This window comes from Gadus chalcogrammus, chromosome 15 (genome assembly GCF_026213295.1).
Source record: "Gadus chalcogrammus isolate NIFS_2021 chromosome 15, NIFS_Gcha_1.0, whole genome shotgun sequence".
In the NCBI taxonomy this organism is placed as follows: Eukaryota; Metazoa; Chordata; class Actinopteri; order Gadiformes; family Gadidae; genus Gadus; species Gadus chalcogrammus.
Window position 1 is genome coordinate 14,297,679 of NC_079426.1, and position 16,265 is coordinate 14,313,943.

Consider the following 16,265-nt stretch of genomic DNA (forward strand, 5'->3'; position numbering starts at 1 on the left):
TGGCGGACGAGGAAGAGGTAGCAAGACCCACTCTCAACATTTATGATGGCCCACAGCCATATAATTTCGAACCGGTTAGGCGTATGAGGGGAAATGAGGAAATACCGAGAGCCGATGGCCGTCAAAGACAAATAAATGCATGGTCAGAGGAGAATGAGTGGAGAGTTGGTGAAGTGTCCTGGTGAGTTGCTACCATTTAGAAACGTAGCAAGGAGCGCTGGAGCTAGTAGTCTATGAACAGCAGTGCATACAATAACTTATTTTTTCAGTGAATAGCATCGAATGAAAGTCAACGTTTTCTTTATATCTAGTGACAGTGATTATGTCATTGGCTCAGATAAGTACCCTAAACTTAGTCAGAAGATCCAGAAATAGAAGGCATAATAGCTTGACAGTCCCACCTGTGAACCCCTAGTGTTTATTCTAAGCTTTTACCTTTCTCCGGTGAAAATGTTGTTTGCAAACGTAGCCGACGCCGAGTAGGCTGGTTATGTCTTCAGTGTGATTATTTTTGATAGTGCTAACTCGTTTTCCTCGTGATTGATTGTCATTGAAACTGTCAGGGTACCGCTTACCGGGAGAGAGCAGTAAGCGTGTCTGTGTCGCTGTGTTTGGCAGGTGTCTGTGTGGGCGGTGTCGTCCCATGGAAACTGTGGTGGAGAGCTTGTGTTGTAGGGAGGTGAGCGCGTTTTGGTCGCTGGTCGAGGAGCTCACCCCGCGGCCAGCAGATGTAACGTGCCTTACGCAGCATCCGGGATTTGAGGCATGATGCCTGAATCCGTTTGTGCTAAAAATAGCATACACACACTTCAGGCAGGATCATGGTCCCCTTCAAGCCAGCACGCACGAGTATGTTCATGGTTTATGTTTACTTTACAAATCTTTTTACACTGAGTCATTTGAACCAAGTTATAGGTGACAGGAGATTTGTTGCATACACAATAAACATGCATAAGAAACAGGCTTAAAATGACGTTTCCAACCCACTTACAGAGTTTTAAACGTAAGAATCTTTCCTACTTATCCCTAGGCAATACCGGTACACTGCGTACAGGCAAGCTATACGCTGGGCTTATGGCGTTTTAGGGAGGAGTATAAGGAAGCCTCTACCCTCTTGTGTGGTTTCAACCATCTTGTTTGGATGAAAATGAATAAAAATAAGTTATGCTTATTCTGTTGTGATCATTCAATTGCCCTTAAAATGTTATAAGTACACAGAACACATGCATTTTGGATAAAAAAAAAGTTGATTGGCATTGCTTGTAATGGTTACTGAACAAAGACACAGGTTGGAATTAAATCTATATTAAAAAAATGGTTAGGCACAAAACATACAAGGAACACTGATGAAGGGCTAGACCCGCAATGTTTAATTCTAATTCTAATTAATTCTGCAATAGTGTAGTCATACCCGAGGGTCAGTTGATGGTTCTCTTTTTCTCTCACACACACACACACACACACTATTTCATGCATGCATACATGCAGTGATACATGCAAAAGCACATCAAGCAGACACACAGTGAGCCCAGACAACACCGCACACAGAGGTTGACAAGGCACAGGTAAAATGATTACCAAATTATTTTGAATTATATACAAAGAAATTTCATGCAAATAATAACAACTAAATCATTGGACTTGTCCGTGGAAAAAAATAATAATGTGAAATTAGGTTTTCTTGAAGCGTGACTGCCGGGCTAGGTAGAGGCTGATGGCCTCCTCCTTAGGAATCTGTTCGAAGGATTTGGCGATGGGGGCGGGTGCATCGGAGGACAAATTGGCGCCAACCTCTCGAAGAACCGCGGGTGAATTGTCGTAGCTCTCCCGAAGGGCCTTCATTAATGATGTTGCATAACCTGCAGACATAATAATAATAATATTAATAATAATAATAATAATATTACTTTATAAAGATCATTGTCACTGATCACTCGTGCGCCATCTCAAAATATGATAGAACTGCCTGACACTGCTTACCGTATGAGGCTGCCTCTTTGATGGGACGCACCACATGGGCACCTTTTCTGAAGCGCGGATACCGCACGCAGTACTTCTCCGTCCCGTCACTTCTCCGTGCTGTCTCGCGATTGGCATTGTGATTATAATGCAGCGCCGCTAAGAGAAGCCTACAAAATAACACATTTGAGAAAACCTTTGAAACTTGGTGTATGACAAAATACTACAATAGGCACGTTAATAGGTACTATTATTACTATAAAAGGCATAATAATTGGCAGTGTTATTCCATTGGATAGCACTGACCTGCTATACATCCCAAGGTATGAAAACCCTGTGTGCTTGGGCGCGAAGTGCAAGATGAGGGAGTGGTAAGCCTCAAGGGAGAAGGTCTGGTGCTGTGGAGACAGCTGACGAACATCTTTCAGCAAGGCAGCCCTCATCATTATGTTCTCCAACTTGACTGCTGCCAATGAGCCTGAAAAGACCAAGACAGGTAGGCAGGGAGGCAGACAGACACACAGACAGACGGAAAACGTACAAATAGACAGGAAGATGGATACAGACAGAATTCCTTTTTGAAATGGAAACACATGAAATTGTCCTGCATATGAATTATAGCAAACATAAACAGTAAACAGAATGTTATGAGATTGCCAGGGAATGAAAAAATAATTTCATCACGAAGGTCACATGTCAAAGCATCCAGACAATTACTCAAAGACAGCAACTAAAACAAAACTATGTAGAGCGTGCATAATACCAGTACTGTACCTGGGTCCAGCCACTCTTTGTTGCGCTGATCTTCGTCTAGAGGGCCATGGGCACAACTGGAGAAGGCAGGGGTGTCATGGTCATGGATGTCCTGGATGTGGTTCACTAAACTTCTCCATTTGGCCTCCATGACCGCTGGGTTGCCATCTGGGGTTGAGGCTGCAGTCCAATAGAGGTGATTCACTATAGCTGGCCTCCACAACTGTAGTTGGTCACACTCTTTGGATGCTGCATCCAATGCCTTCCCCAGACCTGTTTTAGAACAAATGGTATTAATTGATATGCACTAACAAAAACTGCTTCAAGGTTCCAAAAATGGATACATACTTTTTGCAATGTGCCACACGTCAAAATAATGCTGTGTCCCTTCAGGGATCAGCTCCTCTCTCACCCATTTGGCAACCTAAGGAGAAAAAACCACAAACATCCAGCTTCAGTGCAATTCAGATATTTACATTCTATACTGCATTTTTATTGTAAATACCTGGCGATGTCGGTCCGTGATCAGCGTTGCCAAATGCAGGTCGTTTCCCCTCAGCAGGCCAACACTGCGCTTGAGCCCTTCAAGCTCACACCATGAGCTGTTGGGGACCTCTGAGCTCTGCAACATGACATAACAGTGTAAGTGTAGAATGCAGGTGGTGTTGAAGGAGGCGTTAATGAACCGAAGCGTTGCTGGTCCAGGCATTATGATACACTACTCTAGTTAGGCAATACACAATAAAGCTCTATGCATGGTTGTACTAGTGGAAAGATGTTATATTAAGATACAATCCTTTTACCAAATTGCAGAGTTCATTTCTTTGTCTAATAACATCAGGTTTACCTGAACAAGCTGAACATCCACCACCTTGTTCACTCTGTCCTCTATCAGAGAGTATGACCCATACTTTGCGCAGTGCCCAGGAGAATCTGACCTGGAATTAATTACAATTTATGTTTCAAGTTTTTCAAACCATGGTCTGTAAAGACAATCCACCATGTCAACTGCAAATGCCAACTAAAGCCACCCTACATGATAACAAATAACAAAATCAAAACGTGGAACTGGTCTAGCTCTCACACTGGTTTACCTGCAGTCACCAGCAAGAACTAGCCCGCCATCCATTGCCCGTAGGTCACTAAAATTCTTGGCTTGATCATTCTGCCAGGCCTGAACGATTACTGGGATGGTGTAGCGGCGCTGATGGCGAAAGAAACTGCTCGCACTGATGCACTGCAGGCCAAACAGGGTCAACATTCTTAGTGTCTGTGTGGCCAAACATCCAGTAAAATGAATGGCCCCACTTAACAGGAGGTTGCAGGTTGGCATGTTCCTGTGGAGCATTGGCTGGTTTTGCCAGAAACGGTGGTAGCCACATGATGCACAGACCTAGATATGTAAGAAAATAAAATAAAACATTGTAATCAACAGTATATCAGGATTCAATATAGAGTAAGTACTGTACATTACTGGTCAAAGGTTTCATATTTTCAATGAAACACACATGACCAATACAGTATAACACTCAAATATGATGGCATCACAAACCAGCAGACTTAAGCCAGCCTGGTACATACATTGTAAATTAACTGGCAAGACAGTCAGAGCTATCAGATTTTTTTTCTACACTATTGCAGAATTAATTAGAATTAGAATTTCAGATTTTCTAATCAGATGGCCACGTAAACAAAACTGCATAAACAAAACTGTACCTGCTTGATCTTAACAAAAGTTCCTTCCTGCTGCACGATGCTCCTATCCGACCTCTCACAACAGGCCGGACAGATGGCAAAAAGGCCCATCAGCTCCTCTTGGCAAACAATGAATTTGTCAATGCAACTACAACAACAAAAAATGAGGGGGAGGGGGGCGGTGTCATTCAAACTAACAAAGCATTGAGCATTCAATATGGTCTATGTTGGTTTTAGATTATCTCACTTGTGGTGGGGGTCACACGTGTAAGGTGGCTCCTCATCAAACAATTCCTCCTCATCCATCGGCTCTTCGGGCACCCACGACAAGTCACTGATGACAGTGGCATTATCATCATCATCGTCGTCAACTGTCTGTTCAGGACTAGCGAGGGGAGTGGAGGTTTGTGGGCTGATTGAAGTCTGTGTGCCCACGCTAACCATCTTGGGCTTCAGGTTAACCTGCACAGCTGTGGCAGAGGGAGTAAACATACCCAAACATATGACAATCATGGCAAATCTAAGCGGCTATGTTTTGGTGTAGGCTATGTATTCATTTCATCAATCTGTATGGAAATGTCCTACTTGCAATGTTTTAGACATAATATCTACCCCTTAAAATACCAAAGATTTACCGTGAGACCATCGGGGGGGCTTCAAATAACATTGTGTCCCAGCATCAGAAGTGGAGGAGGGCAAGGGCTGATCCCCAGTATCGACACTCTCCACAGTGTCTACACTGTGCACGGTCTCCTGCTGTGAGGCGTCTGTCAACATCTTGCGAAAACAAATATAAAAAAGTATATTAGTATAAAGTATAGTATATATAAGTATATAAAAAAGAAATGCAAGGGTGTAGTGGTGAAATAAGAGGTAGGTAAACTGAATACTTAGATCAGTGATTCGCAACCAATGGTAGTACATTTACTGTATTGGGAGGTAGCTAAACTCTGAAGTGAGAAGTGGATAAACTCTGTTTCTCAAATTTCAGAGGTGGGTAAACTGCGTTTACTTGCGTTTAGCGTCCACTACAGCCCTGACGACACGGTCACGGTCAAATACAGTATATGTGAAAGAGAACCGTAGCAGTCTAGCACTAACACAAAACGCAAACACACTGTTGTGAAAGCCGCTTGATGATGACGATCACTGATCAAAACACTAGCCATGAAGCTTTCATGACGATATGGACATTTACTTCAGGGCAATTTTGTTTTGGCTCATATTCGTGAATCAAGAAATATGCTCTTCTAATGTCAGACTGATCATGCTTGTAGAGGAGGCTGTGTCAAAGGGAACACGGTATGCAAAATACACAGATCTAGCTAACGCGCAGCTTGTAATTAGCAGCTATAGCATGATGCTTACCGTGGCAATCTCTCGCTTGCGGCAGACGGTGTCTCTCGACCTCGGGACAGGGCAGGCAGAGTGGTTTGCATGCACAGACGGCACGGCGGTAGGAATTAACTTCGCCGTCCTCTTACTCTTTAAACCAAGTGAGACCATCTTGGCATCCCCTGAGTGGTAATCCTCCTCCTTGAAATGCGCGCTGCATATTCTGGAGTACGCGGTAACAGAGCTAGCTGAAAAATCTGCCCGCCTAACCTTGACAAATTGCACCCAGCTTCGGAGAATCCCTTTGTCCTTGGGGAAGCAATGTACCCTATGTCCACTTTTGCTGTAGTTGTTGCACCCGCCACAAATACAGTAGAAAACCATGTTATCTACTTATATATCTACTCTCTCTCTCTATCTATATATATGTTATGCTATGCTATGCTATGCTATCCCTCACTATCTATCTATGTTATGTTATGTTATGCTATGCTATCCCTCACTATCTATCGATGTTATGCTATTCTATCTATCTATCGATGTTATGCTATTCTATCTATCGATCGATCTATCTATATCTAGGCTATCTCTATTTATGTATTTACTTATATAATCTGACACTGTCTCTCTCTCACTAGCGGCTTCGGCTGTCGTCCAAAAGCGAGGAGTACCTTATGTGACGTCATGCAATGCATTGTGGGAGAAATAAGAATCATCGCTAACCTGTGGCTAATAACCACTAATATATCACCTACTTTTCCTAATATTTATATTTTGTGATACCCTACAACATCAAATACAATGGATAATTGTTTAAATGTTTATTACCAACTAGAAAATTGCCAGAATAGAAGAAAATAGAAACCTGCACCATGCCCTTTAAGGTCGACGTGTCGATTTTAATCTCGTCACGGCCGAAATATTTTTTTTCTTCACGTGTGGCCCTAATACTCCGTCGTAGTATACCCATGCTGCCTTGCACGCGATTCAATTTTGCGCTGCTAGGCAGCCTGGATTCCATGGATCCGATTTTCGTCTGAGATAGGGAACCAATCACAGAACGGGGAGGGATAGCAGGACGATGAGGACGTCTATGCGACACACCGAAGCTTGTAGTTTACGGATCCAAAATGGCAGCAGACGTGTTACCTTTCAATGCAGCCTTGGCCGTGTTCACATCTAGCGGTTTTTTAAATCTGCCAGCGTTTGTTTTACATTATATTCCTATGGAGCAGAGCGTTTCTGGAAAAAGTCACGGCCGTTTTTTTAAACGCCTCTCCCAGCGTTTTTTTCTGCCATACGGAGCGTTGAAAAAAGTTAAACTTTCAGGATGCAAGCGGCCGACGTCAGGCGTCTTTTGGGCACCTGACCAATCAGAAGCGGAACATTGACACTTCGTCACGGAGGAAACTCTCAACTGTCAAAACAAGAAACAATGGCAGACGAACCACTCGGGAAAGTTCCGTCGGAGCGATTAATAGTTGTAATTACAGAACATTTCGAGATCTACGACATGTCTAATGGGCTCTATCCTGGAAACGTAGTAGGCGAGTAACGTCGGGTCTAGAATGGATTCGTCGCTAGGCGATAGAAAAAACGCTCTCTGCGCTTTTAGGGCAAAAAACGCTGCCAGCTTTTCAATTTGTTGAAAAAACGGTAGGCTTAACTTGTCCCTATTACAAAAAACGCTAGATGTGAACGTGGCCTTAGATAGTGTTCTAAGTAGGCAAGGCAAGGCAAGGCAACTTTATTTATGTAGCACTTTTCATACACAAGGCAGACTCGAAGTGCTTCACATATAAACATTGACATACAATACAATAATAGATAAGTAAAAGAAAACATATGCAAAAAAACGGGTAAAATAGAAAGTTAAAAAGGCATTTTAGTATTAAAATAGAAAATAAAGGCAAAGTTAAAATAGCTTTTTAGAAAGTGCAATGTATTTAAGATTTAGCAGAAAGCTAAAGCAAACATAAAAGTCTTCAGGCTTGTTTTAAAGGTGCTCACTGCTCAGAGTTGGGGCAAGTCTTAAATCCTCTGGGAGTTTATTCCAGCTATTTGTTGCATAGTAACTAAATCCTGCTTTCCCATGTTTCTTGTTTACTCTGGGGATAATTAACAGATTGGTCTCAGAGGATCTTAATGGTCTAGAAGGCTTATGTAGTGGAAGCATATCAGTTAAATATTTTGGGCCTAAGCCATGTAGGGATTTATAGGTTAGCAACATGATTTTAAAATCAATTCTCTGACCTACAGGAAGCCAACATAACGATTTCAGAATTAGTGTAATATGTTCAAATTTTTGGTCTTTGTTAGAACTCTAGCAGCCGCATTCTGAACAAGCTGAAGCTTCCTCAGAGTTAGTTTTGGGAGACTTGTAAGGAGACCATTGCAGTAATCAAGCTTACTAGTGATAAAGGCATGTACAAGTTTTTGTAAGTCTTCGGTGGACATGAGCCCTCTAAGCAGGGCTCTAAAGTGCGACCAATTTGGTCGCACATGCGACCTAATTTCTCAATGGTGCGACTAAAAAAAATCTGAGGTCGCACCGGTGCAACCAGCCGTTCAAAAAGAAAAAAACTCTGCGACTCTGAAAGGCCCATATCATGGTCCAAACCAATCAGAGATAATGAAGAGCGGGACCCCCCTCTGATTGGCCGTGGTCCAGATATTCCTGTTTATTCTACTTCATTTAAGAATGCTCGTCAGAATTTTGCGATTTTCACTGGCTACAATATTGCATCTGTCAGTTGTCAAATTTGCTGAACAAAATGTTAAACTTCAATAATTGTTCAGTCAACTTATATCGTGCATTTATTTAAGCTCTCAACAGCATAACCATACAGCTTCGCCACATCGGCGGGAAAACACGGCACACGCAAAGTAGGCTACATCCATGGAATCAGCCGTTCAAAACCAGTCTGCATGAATCGTATGACAACTGGATGGCAGGGGATGCGGACAAGGTATACACCGCAGGGGAGAACATGAGAGCCCCAGCTCGCCGCATAGTAGCCTGGGTGCTTTAAGCATGGAATAAGCTGGATACGGAGTGGGTGAAAAACTATGTGTGTGTGTGTGTGTGTGTTTGTGTGTCACTCTGTTCGAGCCTGGGCCCCGTTTCCCGATAACGATGGATCCACGCTCGTACGATCATTCTCACGATGGATCTTGCGATCCATCGTCAATTTCTTTGGAGCGTTTCCCGAAACTCCTCTTAACGTGAACGCGCATTCGCTGCACTCACGACGTCGTAGGATTGTAACTGTCTACCGACACGGTGCTGAAATGGGCTCCGTAGGAGGGGGAGACGCAGGAATGTCGCAGGAAAATTGTGTTAAAAAGGGTTAAAATATATCCCCATCAAGGACAACAGCAGAGTAGCCTACGAAAAAAATAGACTGCAATTATATGAATGCTAAAGACATTAAAACACAATTGATTAGGCTTAAACCGAAATATATCAGTCCTAATCCTGAATGCACTGTGCGTTTCACGGCATTTTCCCCCCTTAAATAATTCCTCTTCACACCTGTGAATAACCCGGGAGACGTCCATGATGAGGAATACAACGAAGCCCACCGTCTGGCCCGGTGCATCGTTGAGCGCACGATCGGGAGGTGGAAGTTGCGCTTTAGATGCCTTCACAAGTCAGGCGGAGGGCTCCAGTTTTCTCCGGCCAAGTCATGCGCCGTGATATGTGTGACGGCTATGTTGCACAACATTGCAGCTAAGGCTGGGGTGGCATTGCTTGAACCGGAGGACGTTGAGGACGATGACGATGAGGAAGATCGGAGTGAGGACGGCCTTCCTCATAACTACGCGGCTGGTTTTCATGCGCGTCGAATAGTGATTGAGACTTTTTTTTAACCCCCTCCACCCTCCCACATGTCACTAAACATTCCCGTCAACGTGACCAATCCCCACCATATCCCAGCCTTTTGCCTGCTCCTTTGCTTGTTTTTTATAATTTCTTTTATTTCTTTATTTTTTATTTTTTTTAATTTGTTTAATTTAATTTATTTTTTACATTATTTTATGCTACGTTTTATGAGTAGCCTATGTCAGTCTGCACAAATCCCCCCACTTTCTCTCACACATTTTGAGTGCCCTGCCTGCGCAAACATTTTCTGGACTGTCTCGTTTTATTTTGGCCATTTGAACATCTTTATTAATAAATTAATTAATAATCTTTATTAATTACCAAACTAAGAACATAAAGGCGCAATGCGTTTTAATAAAACGCATCCAATAGACGGACTCAGTTACTCCCCTCTAGACAAAACGGAATTGGTTGCGACGTTGACCCGGCGCCGCCCGAAACGTTAACGGGCCACCGGGAATTCTCCCAACTCTCCCGATTACCACTCTGCGTGTTCGTGCGTGCGTGCGTGCCTGTGTGTGTGTGCAGGCGTTATTCAATTGCCTGGTAAACATATAGGCCTACGGTAATATTCATACTGGTTTAAATAATGCATTTGATAGTAGGCTATTTCCCATCGTTGCTGAGCAAGAGTTTTGTTCGAAAGTTCAGTGATAGAAAACAAATAATAGCCCGGGCTATTGCCAAAGATCAAGAAGGCCAAACTACATGAGTTGGCCATCAGAGGGGCATGTGACTGCAATTGAGGATAGTCCATAAGACCTGGAGCCATGAGATGTTCAGTTTGAAGTTTCAGTTTAAAACACTTGCACTTTTAATTTAGATTTTCTTTTTATTTCATTTATCTTCAGATGTTTTAAGTTTAAATTGCAGCTCAGTGAGGCACTTACAGCACCAAAATGTTTCAGTGAAATTACCTTTCTTGTGCAAATATTCAAATAAAGAACATTAGGTTGACCAGATTCTTAGTTCATCATTTAGAAGTCAATATTGCCTACATGGACAGCTATTTAAAAAACGTGAACCTGTAAAACTGCAGTGTTGAATGCGATATGGTCGACAATTTGGGTGCACCTAACTTTTGTGCTGGTGCACCTAATAAAAAAAGTTAGGCGCACCAGTGCAACCAGTGAAAAATGTTAGTTTAGAGCCCTGCTAAGTCTTGCTACATTTTTAAGGTGATAATATGCCGATTTTGTAACTGATTTGATGTGACTGTCGAAATGTAAATCTGAATCCATGATAACGCCTAGATTTCTGGCTTTGATTGAGGTTTTGAGGGACAGAGAGTGAAGGTGTTGGGTTACTTTAAGCCTTTCCGTTTTAGAACCAAATACAATTATCTCTGTTTTGTCCACATTTAGTTGAAGGAAATTCCGGCACATCCATTCTTTCACTTGCTCAATGCACTGGCACAGCAGATCTCTGGGCCGATAGTCATTTGGTGATAGTGATACATAGATTTGCGTGTCATCAGCATAGCAATGATGGTCAATATTGTTATTTTGCATGATTTGCCCTAGTGGGAGCATGTAGATGTTGAATAAAGAGGGTCCTAAGATCGAACCTTGTGGGACTCCACATGTCACATTGGTTGATTCCGATACAAAGTCGCCAATGGAAACAAAGTAGTTCCTATTTTGTAGATAGGACCTGAACCAACTTAAGACTGTACCTGAAAGCCCCACCCAGTTTTCTAACCTGTCCAGAAGTAATGTATGGTCTACAGTGTCGAATGCAGCAATGAGGTCAAGTAGCATTAGTATTGAGGTTTTGCCAGAGTCTGTGTTAAGACGGATGTCGTTTACAACTTTAATAAGGGAGGTCTCAGTGCTGTGCAGGGGTCAAAATCCTGATTGGAAGGTGTCATAGCAACCAGTTTATACCAGGAAGTGATTAAGTTGCTGGAGGACAACTTTCTCAATGATTTTACTTATGAAGGGTAGATTTGATATTGGTCTGTAGTTGTTAATAATAGAGGCATCTAGGCTCCGCTTTTTTAAAACGGGTTTAATAGCTGCAGTTTTCAAAGCTTTTGCGAAATTGCCTGACTGGAGAGAGTTGTTAACTATCTGCAATATGTCTAATAATAATAATAATAATAATAGATTCAATTTATATAGTGCTTTTCTTACACTCAAAGCGCTTTACATAGGGGCACAAAAATAGATAAACAAGAAAAAAGTTTGAGTTGATTGGGCTAGGGATAGTGAGTGAGATGGACCAGGGAAAAAACTGACTGGGGGGAGACCATGCAGAGTGAGGAGGATGGATGTGACCAGGTCTGGCCGACGGAGCAGCCTAGCGTTAGCCGCCACTCGATAGATGAGCGTGGGGGACCCACTAGCAGGGATCGGGAGGCGAGTGGCTGAAAGTTGTCCGGCAAGGCGATATAGGTTGTTGGAACCAGATGGCTCTTTTCCCGGTGAGGCAAGATTGACAGTTGGAAGACGTCAGAAACAGCTAGATGCCTAACTACCCAGCTAACAACGTCGGTGAAGCTAAAAATCAATGTCCCGAAAAACTGGAAGGGCTCGTAACAATAGCTTGTTAAAAGTGAAAAAATAAAAGTGAAAAGTTACTTTTGCCTGAACAGGGTGGTAGTCCAAAATTTTTGTTTGAAGTGAAGATATTGATGGCGCGTCTGATGCCTTCAATTTTATCAGTATAAAAAGCTGCAAACTCATTGCATTTCTGCGTGGAATGGAGATCAGGTGGAATTTGTGTTGGGGGGTTGGTCAGTCTGTCAACAGTTGCAAATAGGGTTTTTGCATTATTAGTGTTGGTTTTAATGATATTGGAGAAAAATGTAGTTTAGAACGCAAGTTTATGTAGAAAAAATAGCAACTTTTGGCGTTAAACTCTTTCATTACCAAGAAGGATGTCTTTGCCCTGCTACCAACAGGCTTTGATTGGCTATGAGCTACGTACAGACTCATATGATAGACATTCGTAGCGCCCAATAAACGGCTCCGGGCAATCGTAAACCACGCCCCAAATACGAGAAAATGAATGTGTGGCTCCCAGACCTCGCCCCCTAGAAGTTCTGCCTCAATATAGTAGGACTTTTGGATGCGAGATTTAGATATAAATAATTTTTGACAGGACTCCGAAATGCATCCAACATCTAATGTGTATTAAAGCATTGCTTGTTGTTGTTTGGCACTTAAGATTAGACACAAATATATAGTCCCACACTATTCAAACAGAATACCAATCTTCAGAAACTAGATAGCAGTGAAATCAAACACAACATGAAAATTTGACTTTCACGACTCTCAGACTAATAAACTATAGTTTATTGTTCATTGAATCACAAGACGATCTTGATACTAACTTTGACATGCAGCCGAAAGGTTCTGCTTTAATGCTGGCGTGTTTCATAAATATCATAACATCTGTACACATGTTTGACACTGAAGAAGATGAGGCATAGGCAAGTGCATAAAGCCCTATGGATGTCATGTAACTGTTTATGCATAATACATGTGCAGCTAGACATGGGCGTCAGTTTGGTTTGAAATGTGCTGGGGACAGAGACGCATTCGGGAGTGCATTTTCAGAAGTGCTGGGTATAATGAGGATGCACTCCTTTTTCTCTCTTTAGTGCAGGTAATGAAAGGTTATGAAAAACAGCATTCCCATGTAGCTAATGTATATATACAAAATCTGTCCGGCACGTTTTATGAAGAAAATGTTTCCAAAAAACATCGGACATATGACCCACTATGTTCTGCTCCACTAATCCAATGTTGACAACATGACATGATATGGCTAAGCTACTAACATAGACAAGAGGAGCTAGGAAAGGAAATGAACTGCGTGTTTGAGTTCAGAAGGGGCAAACGTGTGGCTAGTAGCTACACACAGCACTACAAAAGTCGTCAAGATTGAAAAAGAAAAATATATTACTTGCACAGCTGAACGCTGTATCACATCATGAGCTGGCTGTTGTCAATTCAATAGGCTCTGTGCACTAGAACCCGGAAGTCAACTGACGGTGTCGGCATTCTAGTTTCCGGTCTACTTACTGACCCAGTCCATAGCGTGAACATGTCTGTCTTTTCTAGATGTCTCCAAGACCTACCGACAATAAATGTTAACGATGTTCACCGCATTGTTGGTGCTAGTTCCCTTGCACCTACAAGCAAGCGGGAAAAAGGATTTAAGATCTATATTTCGAGTTATTTGCATAACTTTGAGGGTAGGTAACAGACTACTGGCTTTTTAGTGAACATTTGTTAGCGACAACATTTTTTTTCTGTATTTAAAACACTTAACTGTCCGTTGTTGTACTAACTGTACCAACGAGTGTCCATTTTTTAGTGTCTAGCAAAGATAAGGGAACATCGGAGGTGATTATCGGAGCATTGTGCCACAGGTCCATGAAGAAATCAGAGAAGCCTCACAGCTTGAGTGTATGTTAAAGCTAGCGATAAACCAACCGTTATAAACAAACCGTTATACGCCTGTTTCTTTTATAACAGTGTCCGTGGGGGGATTTAGCGGGGGTCATATGTTTAATCAATACAAACATGTATTATTAAAAAAACAGCACAAATGTACACACAAGCGCACTTTCCTCGTCAGCCACCACAACACGCAGAAAGCTCCAGCCGAGAGCGCCCACCACGGCCCCAACACAGTGCAAGCACGCGAGCCGCACACAGACACAAACACACCAGCTTCACATTGCCTCAAACTCCACAAATGTCTCTTTTTGTATAGCACTGTAGTGCTCACGGTCAACACACACTGTACTAGTAGCACTGTACTCATGGTCTAAGACCATCGGAACGGGTAGCTCAGGCTCTTCGGGGTCGGAGCAAGGCTCGGGACTCGCCGGTCTCTCTCTTCGCTCCCACACACCAGCCCGTGTTACCGGCTGGAAGCTGAGCACAACTGTACACAGCAGTGTTGGTTTGATCCGCCTTCACTCCGTTGAAGCTTGTGAAGTCTTCTAACATTAAATTTCCGTTGTTTGGTTGGGTTTTCCATCTTTTTACTATTTATAGTTGCCGTGGTAACTGATACGGGAAGTAGACCGGAAACTAGAATGCCGACACCTGGCGACACCGGAAGTTCGCTTCTAGAGTTGTGCACAGAGCCTATTCACGTATTCCATCCAATCTAGCCTACATCAGGCATTCTGACCAAAACTCATGCAATCCCCACCACAATTAATACCAGAATTCAAGCAAAGCAAGAACGACCAAAAGACACTTTGTGTCAACAAGAGACTGATTTCCCCGACTATCAATTGCAAGTTAAAATAGCCGACCACTTGAGTGCAAAAAACACGAAAGACCTCGCAACAGTACCAGCAAATCTTCAGCAATATATATTGCGTCTTACCTTTATTTATTTGGCAGTGGTCTCTACCACATCCATTAAGTTCAACAGGTTATCACTCTGATACTGTCCTTGGTACTAGCAACTTGGTCTGGTGCTTTTTACCTATGTATTCAGGCTAAAATGACTTGATTTTCTGATGCCTCATCATTGCATCCCAGCCAAAGAGTATTATAAAATAACTTCACACAGTGTGTCTTTTTACAATGTATTTGTTATCATTCACAGCGTTGATCAGCAGAGAAATAGTTCTCCAAAGACGTTGACATCGCTTAGCAACAGAATACGCCGGGGGGCATTATCCCGCTTATACCATGGTCACTTGCAATTTGAGACCATTCATTTATATTTTCATGCGTTTTACAATCCAAATATAATTTTTTTCAAAAGCCATAACTTTGTTTCCCTGGTAACGCCTGAGGGTTTGACTAATAGTACAATCATTATCCTCCCGTAAGGTTCTTAGGCAACAGAAACCTTGTTCACTCCTCCAGTAAATAGGACAGACCTTAGCTACGACTTGGCAACGGGAGGTATTCTAGTCCGCTCAGCTATGCGCCAGAGAGCTAACGTTATGCATTGTACATATTTATAATTCGAACTTCGTCCCAGCCTTTATACCACAGACACTCTAGGGTCTATAGCAGGGGTACTCAAGTAGAAATGATGAGGGGCCACAAACATTTTTTTCAGTGACTCAAGGGGCCGGTCGGTATACGTGTGACTCAGGCCGATATATGCTCTGTTTTAGACGTAACGCGTAAGCACGTAAGATACATAACCCCCCCTTGCGCGGTAAAATATCCCCCCTTACGTGCTTAAGTGCGTCGGCCAAAATTCCTGACTATGCGACTAAAACACTACGGCCCTACGCAGCTCGCAAAGACTGTGATTGGCCAGCTAACCACATCCTTTCAGGAGTCTCACATTTCCGGTTTTACAGCATAATAGCGCCATTTTTAAAAGGCTGTGACGGAAGCGAATGAAGAATTTTGAAGAAGGAGAAGAAGAAAACACAAGAACGTATTATGATAATTATAAATATAAACAAGCCAGCGATTTCCACTTCCACGCCCACAGATTCGTTCGTTGCTCCCCCTACTGTTCTGGCGGAGAATCCCCTTGCAACACGCACAATCCTTAAAGGAACCGTAAATCAAAACTTGTCTAAAACAAGTCCCTTGTGTAAATTACGTGCTTACGTCTCTGCGTCGAAAACGACCCTAAATCGGCCTTGACTGCTGCTGAGATGGACTGTCTGCCTCGAGTTTGGGAGGGCTGGAGC

At 42.7% G+C, this 16,265-nt stretch overlaps 1 protein-coding gene across 1 annotated transcript; it reads right to left on the bottom strand.

Annotated features, from left to right (window-relative positions):
• Positions 1-718: 718 nt before the first annotated feature.
• On the bottom strand, positions 719-6,618 carry LOC130404729 (uncharacterized). Its single transcript, XM_056609609.1, has 12 exons — positions 5,776-6,618; positions 5,043-5,184; positions 4,655-4,877; positions 4,429-4,555; positions 3,807-4,105; positions 3,560-3,650; positions 3,218-3,334; positions 3,061-3,136; positions 2,734-2,985; positions 2,266-2,437; positions 1,981-2,129; positions 719-1,859 (listed from the first exon to the last, which is right to left on the bottom strand). The coding sequence occupies exons 1-12, from the start codon at positions 6,124-6,126 to the stop codon at positions 1,672-1,674; spliced, it is 2,187 nt and encodes a 728-aa protein (XP_056465584.1). The 5' UTR covers positions 6,127-6,618; the 3' UTR covers positions 719-1,671.
• Positions 6,619-16,265: the final 9,647 nt, after the last annotated feature.

Bases quoted from the DNA above. Each gene is read 5' to 3' on its own strand.
- LOC130404729 (XM_056609609.1), bottom strand. From the start codon at position 6,126: ATGGTTTTCTACTGTATTTGTGGCGGGTGCAACAACTACAGCAAAAGT. The intron at 5,185-5,775 runs GTAAGCATCATG...TGTTTTCGCAAG, and splicing joins GCAAGCGAGAGATTGCCACG to ATGTTGACAGACGCCTCACA. The intron at 3,137-3,217 runs GTATTTACAATA...TTTTCTCCTTAG, and splicing joins TCACGGACCGACATCGCCAG to GTTGCCAAATGGGTGAGAGA.